The sequence below is a fragment of the Tyto alba genome, unplaced genomic scaffold (assembly GCF_018691265.1).
Source record: "Tyto alba isolate M040663 unplaced genomic scaffold, T.alba_DEE_v4.0 Super-Scaffold_2, whole genome shotgun sequence".
NCBI classification, from domain to species: Eukaryota; Metazoa; Chordata; class Aves; order Strigiformes; family Tytonidae; genus Tyto; species Tyto alba.
Window position 1 is genome coordinate 33914117 of NW_024881282.1, and position 13622 is coordinate 33927738.

Genomic DNA, 13622 nt, shown 5'->3' on the forward strand with positions numbered 1-13622 from the left:
TTTTTTTACAGTCACAGATCATGGGAGAAAGTCACCCTTCCCCCTCTGAACCAGGCTGCTCAGTGTCACTGTTATTATAAACAAATATTCAAAAGTCACAAATTGTGTGCTTGTAGGTTGTCAGATGGTTTTAAAACCAGGAGATTTGAAGAAGGAAAAAAAAAAATCACAGATTATTTTTATATTTCCCATGACTTTCAGACCTTTAGACCTGTGACTCAGATTTTGTAGTCCTCTTTTTTTCCCCATAGTAGTGAGGTATAGAAACTTAGAAACTTCTTCTCTCTCTCTCTTCTTTTTTTTTTTTTTTTTTTTTTACTGTGATCTGAGATTGTCAAGTCATAGCAAGATTTCACGCCTGAAGGTTTATGCCACGCATCCCAAGACTCCCCATAAAAATCACAAGAGTTAGCAACAGCATTTTGGAGTTTGTGTTATAAAGCAAGCCTGGGAAAAAAAAAAAAAATCAAACCAAAAACCAGTCATAGAGAGACCTTCGCTGGAATCTTTATTTCTCCCTTCTCCTCTAGGGGAACCTGCACAGCCGGAATTTTAAAAATGCTCAGCGCCTCACAGCTCCCATTGTGACAATTCTACTGCCTGTTCAAACAAGCTCAGCCTCCAGTTTACACAGCGCTCTAGAAAGCCCAGCCACGTATTTTGCTGCCTAAATGGGAGCTGAGCTGTTTTGCAAAATCTGTCCCATGGGACCTATGAAGCAATGGATACCATGGAAATATGAGCAATAATGACAGTGTATTATGAGGTGAAAGATAATGACATATTACACTAATGCAAATTACACTTTGTGTGTGGGGGGGGCAGGGCAGTTTACAACCATAACCTTAAATTTCTCAATCTTTGTGTATTTTGGGCCCTATTCTCCTCTTCATACACATTTCACCTAACATCACGTCACTTTCTGCAGTAGAAAGAAACATGATTCATGCTAGTGACAGCAATAGGAAATTAGCTCCCTTAAATCTTAACCAGAAGTTGCATTAACACTGTTTTACATAATATTTTGCATTATTCTGTCCTACTTACACAGCACTAGAGACATGAAAAGAACTTAATGGTATTTATAGAACGGAGGCAAATGGCTCTCAGCCACAGTGCTGGAGTTACCTTATGTCCCCAGTGTTGGGTGACCCCTGAAATTCTGAAAGAAAAGCTGGCACTGTATGTTTTTAATAGTTTTCACTGAAAGTGAATGCAGTCATCATTGCAGTGATAAATGGGGAAAAAATTAGATGATCAGTGAATGAACAACAGTAGCAGGTGGTAGTAGGTGTTGCTTATTAGATGTTCAGTATTAGAAAAAAGAACAAAATGACAGCAGTCCCCCAGAGACACACCTCTCTAAGAAATAATCTGACACTTGGCATTGCTCTCCAAGACAAGGTTACTTAACAGCCCAAAGCTTGTAAGGGGTTAATGGGGCGAGGGGGGGCCCTGACTGAGACCTCTGTCTGCATCTGTTTCTGCCACTGTCACAGGTTATGTGTCTGCCAACTGTGCCACAGTGGCACATACTGAATGTCAGTGCCTGTGGTGGATGAGCTTTCTGTTGCTCTCCATGGACTTTAGCTGGGCTCCCAAGCATCCCTGATAGCGTGTAGCCTGCTGCAGAGCTGATGTGCCTCCTTCTTTTTGGATCATAGCAAAGCTTGACCCAAGGCCCCTCTTTTTTTTCCAGAGATGTCAGCATTTAAGTGTCAAGGTAAATGTTCTGGATTTTGCCCTCATTCTTGCGGCCACTGTAACCCTGGGGTCAGGTCTGCAATTAGGAGGCCTCAGCTTTGGGCTTACTTCTCCAAACCACCTCCCATATCCACTTTACGTGGCTCTGATTTCGGGTCCCTCTGTAGGGCTGGTGAGACTCCAGCTCATCAGGGAGGAACTATTTTATGAATCAGGTCTTGTGCATCTTGGACAAAGCTGTGAAATATGAGAGCTTGGGACTGCTGTTTAGACCACCTGTCTTCTGTGAAAGACTTGGAAGGTGCAGCTATAGTATGACTCTTGAAGCCACAGTTAATTTTTGGCATTATTTATGATCTGATGAGAAGATCATTTTCTATGACTTTGGTGTATATTTCTCATAGCATTCTCCAAACAGAATTGTATTGTTTTGTGGTTTTTTTTTTTTGTTTGTTTGTTTGTTTGTTTGTTTGTTTTGTTTTTTTGATTTGTTTTTTGACACCTTCATATTCTCTTTAAAAAAACCTCCTTTGTGAAGAGATCTTCTCTACCCCGTGCTGGAAGCTGGGCCAGTTTCTTTGTAGGACTTACTGCAGGTCTTCAGCAAAGAAATGTGGAAATAAGTACTTGTGGTGTGAGCCAGGCCAGGGCTCCGTGGAACTTGTTGCCATATATTGTGCTAAAGGCAGTTATAATTTTCAAGGTTTCTGACACTTCTGTATGCTAAGTCTCACTAGGAGGGGCCTATTTCCTTGATGTGTGTGTGACATTTGATGTGCAGGTAGGAAGGAAAGCTCTGAGGGATTCAGAATATTGAGATTCAGCCCTGGCTCTGGCACCTGAGCCCACGGTGGCAGTGTGCTGAGCATCTCGGCTATGCAGCGCCCATGTTCTTCTTTTCTCACCTTCCCCCCAAGTGAAACAGCATGTCTCGGGTTTCATTTGCACTCTCTTTTTTTGCTGAGTGTGTGTTGAGGGGTGTTGTAAGTGGTGTGGCTTTTTCCTCTTCTTCCTTTTCTTTCTGATGTTTGTGTTACCCTGACCGGGTCCATCTAAGGTAAGCATCTTGCTCTTGAAGTGAAAAGCAGTGTCCCTGACTCCCAAGAGAATTGTTTCTACAGCCTCAGAGCAAGCTTGAGAGAGCTCTTTCTCTTACATCAGTACACTTTAAACCTACTTTGGAGAGCTCTGTTGTCCTAGCAAGGTGAAGCTCTGACCAACAGTATTTTCCTGGAGCTTTAGTTTTTCTTTTGACTACCTCAGGGTTAAGCTGAGGAGTACTTTGAAAGTAAAGGCCGAGGACACTTAATGTTTGAATGTGATTCAGTATCCTAAGGGAAGTCACTGCGCCAAGGTGAGGCTTGATGTGCCCATGCTACCGAGAAAATGAACAACAGCTTTTTGTACTGGCTGACGCTTTATAAGTGCTGGAAATGTCATGCTTTGATATTTTCTGTGGTCAAGCTGAGGAGAGACAAAGATTTGGATAATTGGAGGTCAGGTCATCAACAGGCTGAGTGGGATGAGGCATCTGAGCCAGTTAGATTCTAGAAAGCTTTTCTTGTTGGCAAGGCAGGAGTGGGGTGTTGGCGAGAAGCTTTGTGGCACTCCTAAACTACAGATCATGCTGACAATCTGCAAATGCAAAACCCCCAACCCTAAACGCATCCTACAGATGCACTGAGAACCTGACAGATCAATGGAAAGCTTTTGCTTGCCTCTGAATGAGGCCACTGTTTCACATTTGCATCTGGGGCAGCTTGTCTTTAGCAGCAGAGCTGGCTGAAGATTTCTCACTAACTCGTACTGTCAACTGGACCTCTTTTTCCTTAGGGTTTATTTAATCTGGGTCAGGCCAGCCATCTGGACATACTCTTTCTCCTGCAAAGCAGGTGCTCTTGGTGCAAAGCAGAGGGTGATGGTCTGCAGTGTGAGTGAGGCTGGCTTTGCAGCTTGAGGAGAAGGCATCTGGAACTGCACATCGGCTGTTCCAGCCAAGCTCCTCTTGTTTACATGTGTGTTTGCAGGAGAGGCCTCTGTTAAGAGAAATGCAGCAAAGGGAGAAAGATCTGAGTGGTGAGGGAAGCTATGGGTTATAATAATGATGAATTTGGCAGTGCATCTACTCTTGCACAGGCGGCTGATCGGTTTCTCTTTGCAATAGTTTGGCCCCACATTTTAGCTGAAGCAAACGAATGCAATGTGTGAAATGACAGTTTAGCCTCAGATCAGCAAGCGATCAGTGAGAAGGGCCACAGGTTGAAGCACCAGCATGCACTGTGCACAAAAACCGAGATTATTTTACCTACAGGAGTTGGCTGCAAAAAAAGGTGCATCTCTGTGTGCTTTCTGCACATGTACAGTCTTTCTGCTGGAATGGTTCCTCAGCTCTGAAAACTCCTGTAAAGGAGAATGCACAGGAAAATCCTGCCAACCCCATGCTAGCTGGGTGGACTGCCATGTGTCCTGGGGCAGGGGAGGAAGGAAAGAAGGCACGCTTGGACAAGCGGCCTGGCTTAGGGACAGAATAATGCCTCGGTCTCTGCACTCTGCAAAATGTCCTGCCAGCTACAGGCACAAGTGCTGATGAGGAAGAGATTTGCTTTTGCTCTAGTTAAAATGACAATTGGTGGCTTGGCCCACGATGCGGGTGAGATGGGTGCTGAGAATTATGTTCTCTTCCATCTGGTTTACTCTTAAGCAAGGGAATAGTTGTCTTAAACTGCTATCTCTTTTTGACTCTGCACACATTAGCTTTGTCCCTCACTGTAGAGCTGGGAGGGGGGGACTCGAAAGTCGCAAAGGTGGGTGAGATACAAGAAACAAGAAAGAACAGGGCTTCTCACCCCCTCCTAAGCCAGTCCCCTAGTCAGACCACGGGGTGGTTAGTGCTAGGGAGTGAATCAGCTCAGCTGTTGGTCCTCACTCTTGGAAGGAGGCAGGCAGAGAGAAGGCGAAGTGATGGAGTGATGCTGAGGAGGAGGAGGGGGAGGTGGTGGTAAGGTGCCAGGCACACCTGCGCTGCGCGGCTGGCTCTGGCTGCCTGGAGCTTGCATCCTCCCCAGCCCTGTCCCGGCTGCTCAGTGCTGCTGCCATGCTTTCCCTGGGGCTGGCATGTGCCGGGTGAGTCTGCTTAGCTGTGACGGCCACGCTAATAAGGATTGATGGCAAGTGTCTGGAGGGAGGTATGGTCACTGTAGTGTCTGCAGAGTTTGTCAGGAAGGGCCTCTGGATGCAGCCGAGGCGAGGCAGAGGATTTGCTTTGCCCAAACCCAGGAGGGAGTTCAGTGAATTTGCTTTGCCTTTTGGCTTTGCTCATCCTTGTGCTTCCTTCTCTCAGCTTGCTCCCCGGCACTCTTCTCACCCTCCCTCCACTTCTCATCCCTGCCATGTACTTTCCCCCTGACATCCACTGCTGTTTTGGAGCGGTGAACATGCCTCTGTGGTGCTCGTGGCTTTGGTCCTGCAGGATATCCTACTAGGAGTAGCCCTGCTGGCAAGGTCCCATGGAGCACCCTTCCCCACCCCTTGCCAAAGGGCATGGGTGTGCAGCAGGGAAGCATATCTGAGCATCATTTTGTGAGGATCCTTCCTTGGATGCTTCGTTTCCTTCTTTCCCCTGGTCTCCTCATGAGGGTGGGTGGAGAAGAGAAAAGGCCTTTCAGAGCCCACACCTGGCACTCATGAATATTTCATGTTTCTAGCTTTTCTTCCCCTTGAAGAGCAAAACCTTTTCATATTTGATGCCCTGGGAGCCTGTTTGGTTGCTGAATGTTGCTTCATCAATGCTCTCCCTCTCTGCTTTTCCTCCAGACTGCCCAGCCCCTCTTCCTTTCTCTTCTCAGGGAACATCTCCTTTTTTTTCAAAGGCCACTTCAGAAAAGGTCACTGTCCTTTTCATATTCCCTCCTTGCTGTGAGCCAGCATGGCTTCTGCTCTGCCAACAGTAAAGGACAAACGGGGATGTGGGGAAAAGCAACAGTGGGGAGGGAGGCCGGGAGATGTGCGCACATACGCTGCAGTGCAGAGAGGAGATGTAGGCACAGCAAGAGAAAAGTAACGGGGCAGAGGAGCAGGCAGAGGCGGTGGAAGGTAGGAAGGAGGCAGCAGCAGGACTTTGCTGAAAAAACAGCTTTCCAGAAATTGTCATGCAAGATGCACCAATGTTGCTGTGGATGGGGCCTTGTCTGGCAAAGGCCCTTTGGAAAAGAGAAGTGCCCCAGTTCTCTGGGTCAGGATGCTTCCAAAGCTGCACTGACAAATGTGCCTTCTGCCTGTTTCCATTGCCCTGCAGCTGCTTTGGAGACCTTGTTATCTCAGCCACCAGAGTCTGCAGTAAATCATCACCCTCCATCCTTAGGCTTTTCAGCCTTTCTCCTTTCCCCAACACCTCGTGAGTGCTTGAGAAACCAGGCACCATTTGCAACCTGCTCCCAGTCAGGCTGTGCAGACCCCAAAACACACCACTTTGTGGGTCCTGCCTGAACGGGGCTCATCCCTTCCTGCCCATGAAAGTGTTCAGACACCTGGCAATGGGATCCTTCCCTGAAGACTCACAGCAGATGCCCTGTCATGACTGACAGACCAGCCCATCCTTTCCTGGGTCCGGGGAACTGCAAATCCTCCGCTGTGGATGGACCCATGCAGGGCTGTTGGCTCGGGAGGGGATGGGGAGGCTGCGAGGGCTTTCCCCCCAAAGTGTCCCATAGTGGCTGGAAGAGGTGCAAGAGGGTCACTGCCAAAATGACATAGCAGAGGACAGGGCTTGGGGACTCCGGCATGAGTATTGCAGGCAACACGGCACAGGCAGTAGGGGAGGCTAACAATGAGGAGAACAAAGGTACTGAGCTTGTATTTACACTGTGCCTTTCATCCATATGGAAGTAATAGTTGAAGTACCTCCACTAACTGGGTGAACACGGCAGAGGAGGTCCATTTGATAGAAGATTGATGCCTCTGGTGAGCAATGGGTTCCCAGAGCCAAGTGCTTTGCGGTTTAGGGCAGGAAGCAAAAGAGGCTTTGCACAAAGAGAAGTGTTGGACTTGTTTTAGAGGTGGTTGGCCCATTGCAGTTGATGTTTGGGTGGGTGTAGCTTCAGTGCTCTTGCGTTTGGAAGAACCAGTCTCATATCCACAGTCAGCATCAATGGACAGAGAAGGATGACGGTTCAACTGGGAGATTTTTAAAAAATAAAAATTGGCTTTAATTTGGACTTAGAAATGGAACCCACAAATGCTGAAATTCTTTGTGATGTGGAAAGGACACCAAGTGCTGAGGCCACCGGCCCGATAGCCACCTGCCTGGCAAGGGGCCACCTGCTGATTCTTGGTTATGGGCCCAGGTACCCCAGAGGGCCTAGCATGAGGGCAATCACTATGATTCGGGAGCAGTGGATAACACAATCCTGTACCATCAGTAAGCACCTCTGACAGTTAGGATGCAGATCGTATGGGCAGGCAGGATCTTTCCAAGGAAAAGGCAGGCAAGTTTTGTAAGTCACTTGTCTTCTCTTGGAGCATGGACAAAATAAATTTTTGCAAATTCTGACCCAACAAGTGCGTTGCCTGCAAAATTCTGATGTGGAAGTCTGGTCTGTTCTGCATTTCAGCGTAAGGGCAGTCTCATTCTTCACGTTACCTCTGCTCTGAGATGGAGCTAGCATCGATTGATCTGAAAAGCGTCACTGCATCTTGCAGTGCTGCTGGCACAGCTTCCCGTGTCACTTGTCTTGCCCCAGTGTGCTGACCAGGACAGTTTATGGGAACTACCAAGCTCGCGCTGCGAAGCACTGTTAACTCTGGGAACATGCTGCACTGCAGTGAGGGCGTGTGGCCCTAAAGCCAAAGTGGTGTGTGGAGTGTTGCTCCAGAGCCTGGCAGGTCACAGTGACAAGCAGCAGGGCACTGTGGCTATGCTGTTTGGCTTTGTGTGGTGACGGATCAGATAGCTATCAGTGACTCATGGCATGTCCGCGATCCCCAGCAAGCGGCTGGAGCTGTGTCCCTGCACTGCTGAGTTACTGATGCGCTGTCTAGAAACTGATGGCTAGTGCTGCAGCTGGGCAGTCAGGCAAGCAGGGCTTAGCTGCTGCTCCACAGCCTGGCCTCAGAGCTCGTGCCATCATTCCTTGTCCGTCATGATCCCATGTAGCCATCATTAAGCATCCTGTCCTTCCTTCACATCACCTACCCTCAAATACCACTCCTGTCTCTCCAAACCCCATCTGTCCCCAAAACGTTCCCTCCTGAGCTAAACCAGGCACCTTCCTCTCCCTTCAGGGTATGTGCACCCCACACCTGCATGCTCCCCGCAGGTACCACTTCCCTCCCCTCTCCACGGCGTGAGCAGTCCGGGGAATAGAGATAGAGCTTAATGCACAGTATCATGTGGCTAATTACTTGATGCTGAGCTCACAAGGGGGATTAACTTGTGCCTCAGAGGGCTGTCAGATGATCCTAATCTTATCTTCCCCTCCTCTTTCCCCTGCCACTGCCATCTGAAGTACTGAACTGGCTATAAATACCTAATTAGCTAATTATTTGTTGGCCTACGTGGAACATCTTCAGTGAAGGAACTCCTTGGGCCTCTAGGGGAGGGAGCTCCGTGGAGGCAAGAAGAGACAGCTGCATGAGGTGCGTGCAGGAGTAAAGGCAGTACGATGGTACTCAGAAGGATTTCTAGACTTTTGCCATCCCTGGAGAGCAGAGGAAAAGTCATTAGTTCCATGGAGAAATGAGCCTACCTTTGCCCTTACTTGTGCCTGTGTGAGCTGAAGAGCCAGGGGAGACATAAAACCACAGAAATAATTCATTAGGTAATTAAAAATTAAAAAAAGGTTTTTGGAAACATTTTCACTGGCCAGAGGTGCTGTGCCAACAGCATTTCAGGCTATGCCTGCTACTTGTGTGCTCCAGCCCTGTTGGGGAGAGAGACTAGCCAAGAGAGGAGAGTGTGGTCTCCATGGCTGTCCCCTGATGATAATGTTACTGAGAAAAAACATTTGTGCCAGTTTACATGTGCTGGAAAGGTTCATTCTACTAGGCAAGCTGGCCTTGTTCCATCGATGCAATTCTTACAGGTTGCAGTATGCAGTTGTTGAACTGGGTTGACTTTCAGTCCGAACCATCGGAGGACGGGGCCATTGAGCTTCTGTGCATCTTTGGGACAGAGTTGTAACTCCGTTGCCCTTCTGCAGGGAAGGGTGAGGGAGGGATATCAGTCAGATAGCTGATCGTACCAAAAGTCTCATTCCCTTTTCTTCTCGCTGCTGCAGTTGGAGGCATAGGGTTAAGAGATCATGGCATCACAGCAGCTCTGCTGGCTGCCTGTCAGTAGAGGTTAGGACAAGAAGGGAGAACAATCATAAATCTAACCTAGTTTGGGCAGCAATTAATTTCTGACACTGCTTTTATCTTCGTGTGCCTTTTTTATTTTTTTTTTATATATGTATGTGTATATGTGTGTGTATGTCTTAAATTTTCCTTTCCTTTCCTTCCCTTCCTTTTCTCTCTTTCTCTGTCCCTCCATCCCCCACTTGCTCCTTCTGGTTCTCTTCTCCCTCTGCAGGCATGCGCATCCTTGTGAACTTGCTCCTGGACACCTTGCCCATGCTGGGGAACGTCCTTCTTCTCTGCTTCTTTGTCTTCTTCATCTTCGGCATCATTGGGGTGCAGCTGTGGGCTGGGCTGCTCCGCAACCGCTGCTTCATGGAGGAGAACTTCACAATGTGAGTGCCTGGGAGACAATGTCTCCTTCCTTTCTTCCAGGGACATTTCTCTTTCCCCTTCCCTGCTCTCTTGTCTTCTGCTGCCTGTGCATCACTTACTTACACAGATGTAGGGTGATAGCGTGCAGAGTGTTGGCCATGTCTTGCAGTAGGAAGGGAGGGAGGGCAAAGGCATCTATTTTTAGTCTGTCTTCACAGTCCACAGATGCCTGGGCTCATTTGGATTTGGCCAAAGAACAGGTTAACGTATCAGGATCTTCCAGCCACACCTAGGGATTCAAGATGCTGCTCCTACTCCCAGAAAGTTGAAACTCTGAAACACCACCCATACCGTCTTTCTCCTGAACTTGCTCCCTCTTCAGAAAAACCCAACCAGACGAGTTTTGCAGAAAGCCATAGTGCTGTCTGATGCTTCTCCAAGCTGAGGTCACTGTTTGGACAGTAGTGCATTAGCTCCAGAGGCTTTGGAGGGACACAGAGATATTATTGGAAAACTTCAGGAGTAGAATTGCACGTGGGAGGTGCCGGAGGGCTGTTGGGAGAGGTGTCCCACAGCTGGGTTAGTAGAAGTGAGAGAATCTGAAGGCAAAGAGTGGCTGCTTGAATAGAGCAAAAAACCAATGGGGAAACATGGGCAGAGTTCTGGCAAAGAGAGCCTGGAGATACACAGGGGTTGTTTGCAGGTATCTGAGGTTTATTCTGGGGGGGTCAGGAGGGAGTCTGCAGAGCACAGGTCTCCTCCTCCTCCTCTCCACAGTGGGGCGGAAAAGCTCCTGTCTGCCGTGAATTCTCCAACTACCCTCCTGGGGAGCAGAGCACCAGTTCCAGGGCACATCATCTCCTGTTGACTTTCTGGCTTTAGCAGACCTTGGGCTTTAAAACGTCTTCTTAAAACTGTATGCTAATCCCAGGTGTCCTATCAGATTAGACTGCTTAAAAAACTCTAAAGCTGTAGATCAGTTTAGACTGATTAAACAATTCTGAAGCTTTAGATCATCTCAAATTGGAAAAAAAAATAAGTGTGAAAATACAGTCTGCAGAACAGCAGTGGGGTTGGAGAGTAGGAGCTGCTTAAAGCAGCCATTTACTGTGTTTATATATTTCCTGGGGAAAAATGAATGTTTAGGATGATTGTCCTTTATGTAAATCAGGGGTAGTACTACTATAATGAGTGTAATTACATCCATGCAGAGTTGATGTAACTGAGAAATGAATTGGGGCCATAGCCTGTAAAGTGACAGATATTAGAAAATTTTTGACTGACTATTACTAAAGAAATGAATTCTGCAGGCACCCAGTTCACCAGTGATGTGGATGCCTTACAACAGATCTTTGTGTTTTAGTCCTGCTTAGTTTAGACTCAGATACTTTCTCTCTTTTCTTTTTCATCAGCACCTGTCCTATTCCAATGACACTTAGTGAAAAAATCTTCATTCATGCAACATGAAATTTGTGTACTGTAGCACTGCAAGGAATGCACCAGATAAAGTTTAATGGAAAATTTTAAATCTCCACCTTTCACCTTCCTGATCATTAGCTCATCTCCAGCTAGGCAAGCATAAATGATTTTAATTATTCATGCAATTGGAAGGTGCTTGCATTATTTGGAAAAAAACACATGAACTTGTCTTGAAACATTGCACCCATAATGCCAACTGTCAAGGAAGAGTCAAAGTTAAGGTTAAGTCAATTTTAACTTTGCATTTCCTGATTTTAAGGCTTAGCTGTGTAACCTTAATTATGCATGAACTGGAGTTTTTTTTTAGAAGTACAGAAGGTTCACTGCCAAATGTTATAAAACATGTCCATCAACAGTTACATACATGAGCACATCACAGTAAAGCCTGATGAACTTCCTTAATATCACTGCATCTGATTTAGCTTTGATGCTAATGGGGAGAGTGATCAGAATGCAAATCTCTGCATTCCAGCTTTTGTCGTCTAGATGCAAGAAGATTGTGTAGTTTAGCTTGGGGTCAGGCAAAGCTCTGAAAAATGAGGACTCACCCTGGAAATTTCCTGTTTTCCAGGAGCCCTGTTTTTCCTTCCCTTCACCTGAGGCAGTAGACCTGGAAATCCCTTAACCAATGCAAGCCCTATGTCAGGATGTGAGCTCCCAGCTCCACCGGTATTGCTGATGGGAAACTGTCTGTTACAGGAACTTTATGACTGTGGTTTTCTATCCTTGCAGACAAGGTGACATTGTCCTGCCCCCTTATTACCAACCTGAGGAAGATGATGAGATGCCCTTTATCTGCTCCCTGTCAGGAGACAATGGAATTATGGGCTGTCATGAGATACCCCCACTGAAGGAGCGAGGCCATGAATGTTGTTTGGACAAGGACGATTATTATTACTACAACTCAGTCCGGCAAGAGTTCAACATCAGTGGCATGTGTGTCAACTGGAACCAGTACTACAATGTGTGCCGTACTGGCAATGCCAACCCGCACAAGGGTGCCATCAACTTTGACAACATTGGGTATGCCTGGATTGTGATATTTCAGGTAAGACCGAGTTAGCCTCTTAACAAGGCTCAAGCTGTTTTTCTTTTTTCCAACTAAATCTTTCTGTGCTCCCCTGATGGTTTCTTCAGGGTGTGATACAACTGCAGAGAGAAAAGGGCCTTGTAAGTACTCTGGCAAGAGAAACAAGAGTGTACATATGAACGGTGTTCCTGATGATGGGGAGGGATATAGAACTGTTCCAGGCCCTTGATGAAATGAGATATACTCTTCAGGCTGACTTGCACCAGTTCTCCTTTCAATCCAGATCACTATAGCAAAGGAGTCTTTTTTTATTATTTTTTTTTTAAAAATTCCCAGCATGTGTTGCAGATGGGAACTAAAATATGTGTTTTTTTCTTTTCTGCTGGCTGTACGCGGTGTCCAGTCCAAGGGGCACAGAAACCTGCTGTGGGTTTTCCCCTGCTGCGATCCAGGGAAATGAACTATTTTAATGAAATATTCCTGCTGTGGGCTAGCATGATCTCACAAGCTTTGACAGTATGCCACTGTCACCAAGCAGTATCATGCTGATTTCTTGGAATGGAAATTTGGCTTCCTTGAAATGAATTGTTGTTTCTCACCTTTCTTGGGTTGCAACAGCCCTGCTAGTATCTGCCTGTATACACTGATGAGTGAACTCTGGAATCCCACTTCCCTCCTGTTTCTCTTGTTGTTGTTTGTCTTTGCAGGTGATCACACTGGAAGGGTGGGTGGAGATTATGTACTACGTGATGGATGCCCATTCCTTCTACAATTTTATCTATTTTATCTTGCTGATAATTGTAAGTATAAGACTTGATGACTGTCACCACTGCAAGCTAAAAGTCTACAAAAAACAGGTGTTAGGTCAACACAGATACCAAGGAAGCAAATTACTTTATCTGGATTTCTTCTAGGAATCTCAGGAACCCAGCTAGTTGATTTTCACCAACAGTTGGTTGTTAGCCAGGTTATTCTCCTGCACTCAAAAAATATATTCGGGATTGATTCCTAGAGATATACATACCCAGTGTAGGATAATGATCTCATCTGCAGATCTTCTCTTAAAGTTTCCCAAACCAGTATGCCCAAAAGCACAGAAAACCATTTCTACATCTGCCCTCCTACTTGGTCTCTTTATACATTTTAAGCTCTTGAGTCACTCCTGAGCCATGTTTTATGGCCTTTGGCAGCACCTGGATTGCTCATGTTCAGGGTCTCAGATTCATATTTTGACAGATTCAGGGTCTGCTATGCTAAATTACTCCCTCACCGTGAACAAAAACGACATGCTGCTCCCAAGGTGTCACCAGTCCAACATAAACTGGCTATGTAAGATCAACTGGGGCTGGTGGGGGATGGAAAGAGAGAAGTGTGTCTGTGATGAGAACTTAATAAGCAGTTTATAAACCTGTGGATTTATACAAATGTAGTTTGAAGGTTTCTCTGCTGTAAGGACGTTTGTTATGAGTGCTTGGAAAGCGAGGTGAGACACATGGTGCCATTACCTCTTCCACTCCTCAAGACTTCCACACATAAATGCATTTTCTTGGAGGGAATATTCTGTTTCTAACAGGGAAAGATTTTGTTTTTATGAAGACTCTTGCACTTTTCCCAAATGGGGACCATAGTGAAGAGTAGAAGGGAAAGACAAAAAGGATTATGAGAAGTTTGAAATCTGTACACAATAGGTGCAATTTAGTTC

General features: G+C 46.4%; 1 protein-coding gene across 6 annotated transcripts in view; it reads left to right on the forward strand.

Moving 5' to 3' along the window:
• CACNA1I (calcium voltage-gated channel subunit alpha1 I) overlaps nt 1-13622 on the forward strand; it is a 178022-nt gene that overhangs the window by 107273 nt on the left and 57127 nt on the right. For all 6 annotated transcript variants that reach the window (XM_032996854.2, XM_032996860.2, XM_042792996.1 and 3 more), the window contains 3 exons: nt 9272-9431; nt 11623-11938; nt 12628-12720. In XM_032996854.2, the coding sequence (XP_032852745.2) occupies nt 9272-9431; nt 11623-11938; nt 12628-12720 (569 nt within the window). The remainder of the gene's footprint in view (nt 1-9271; nt 9432-11622; nt 11939-12627; nt 12721-13622) is intronic.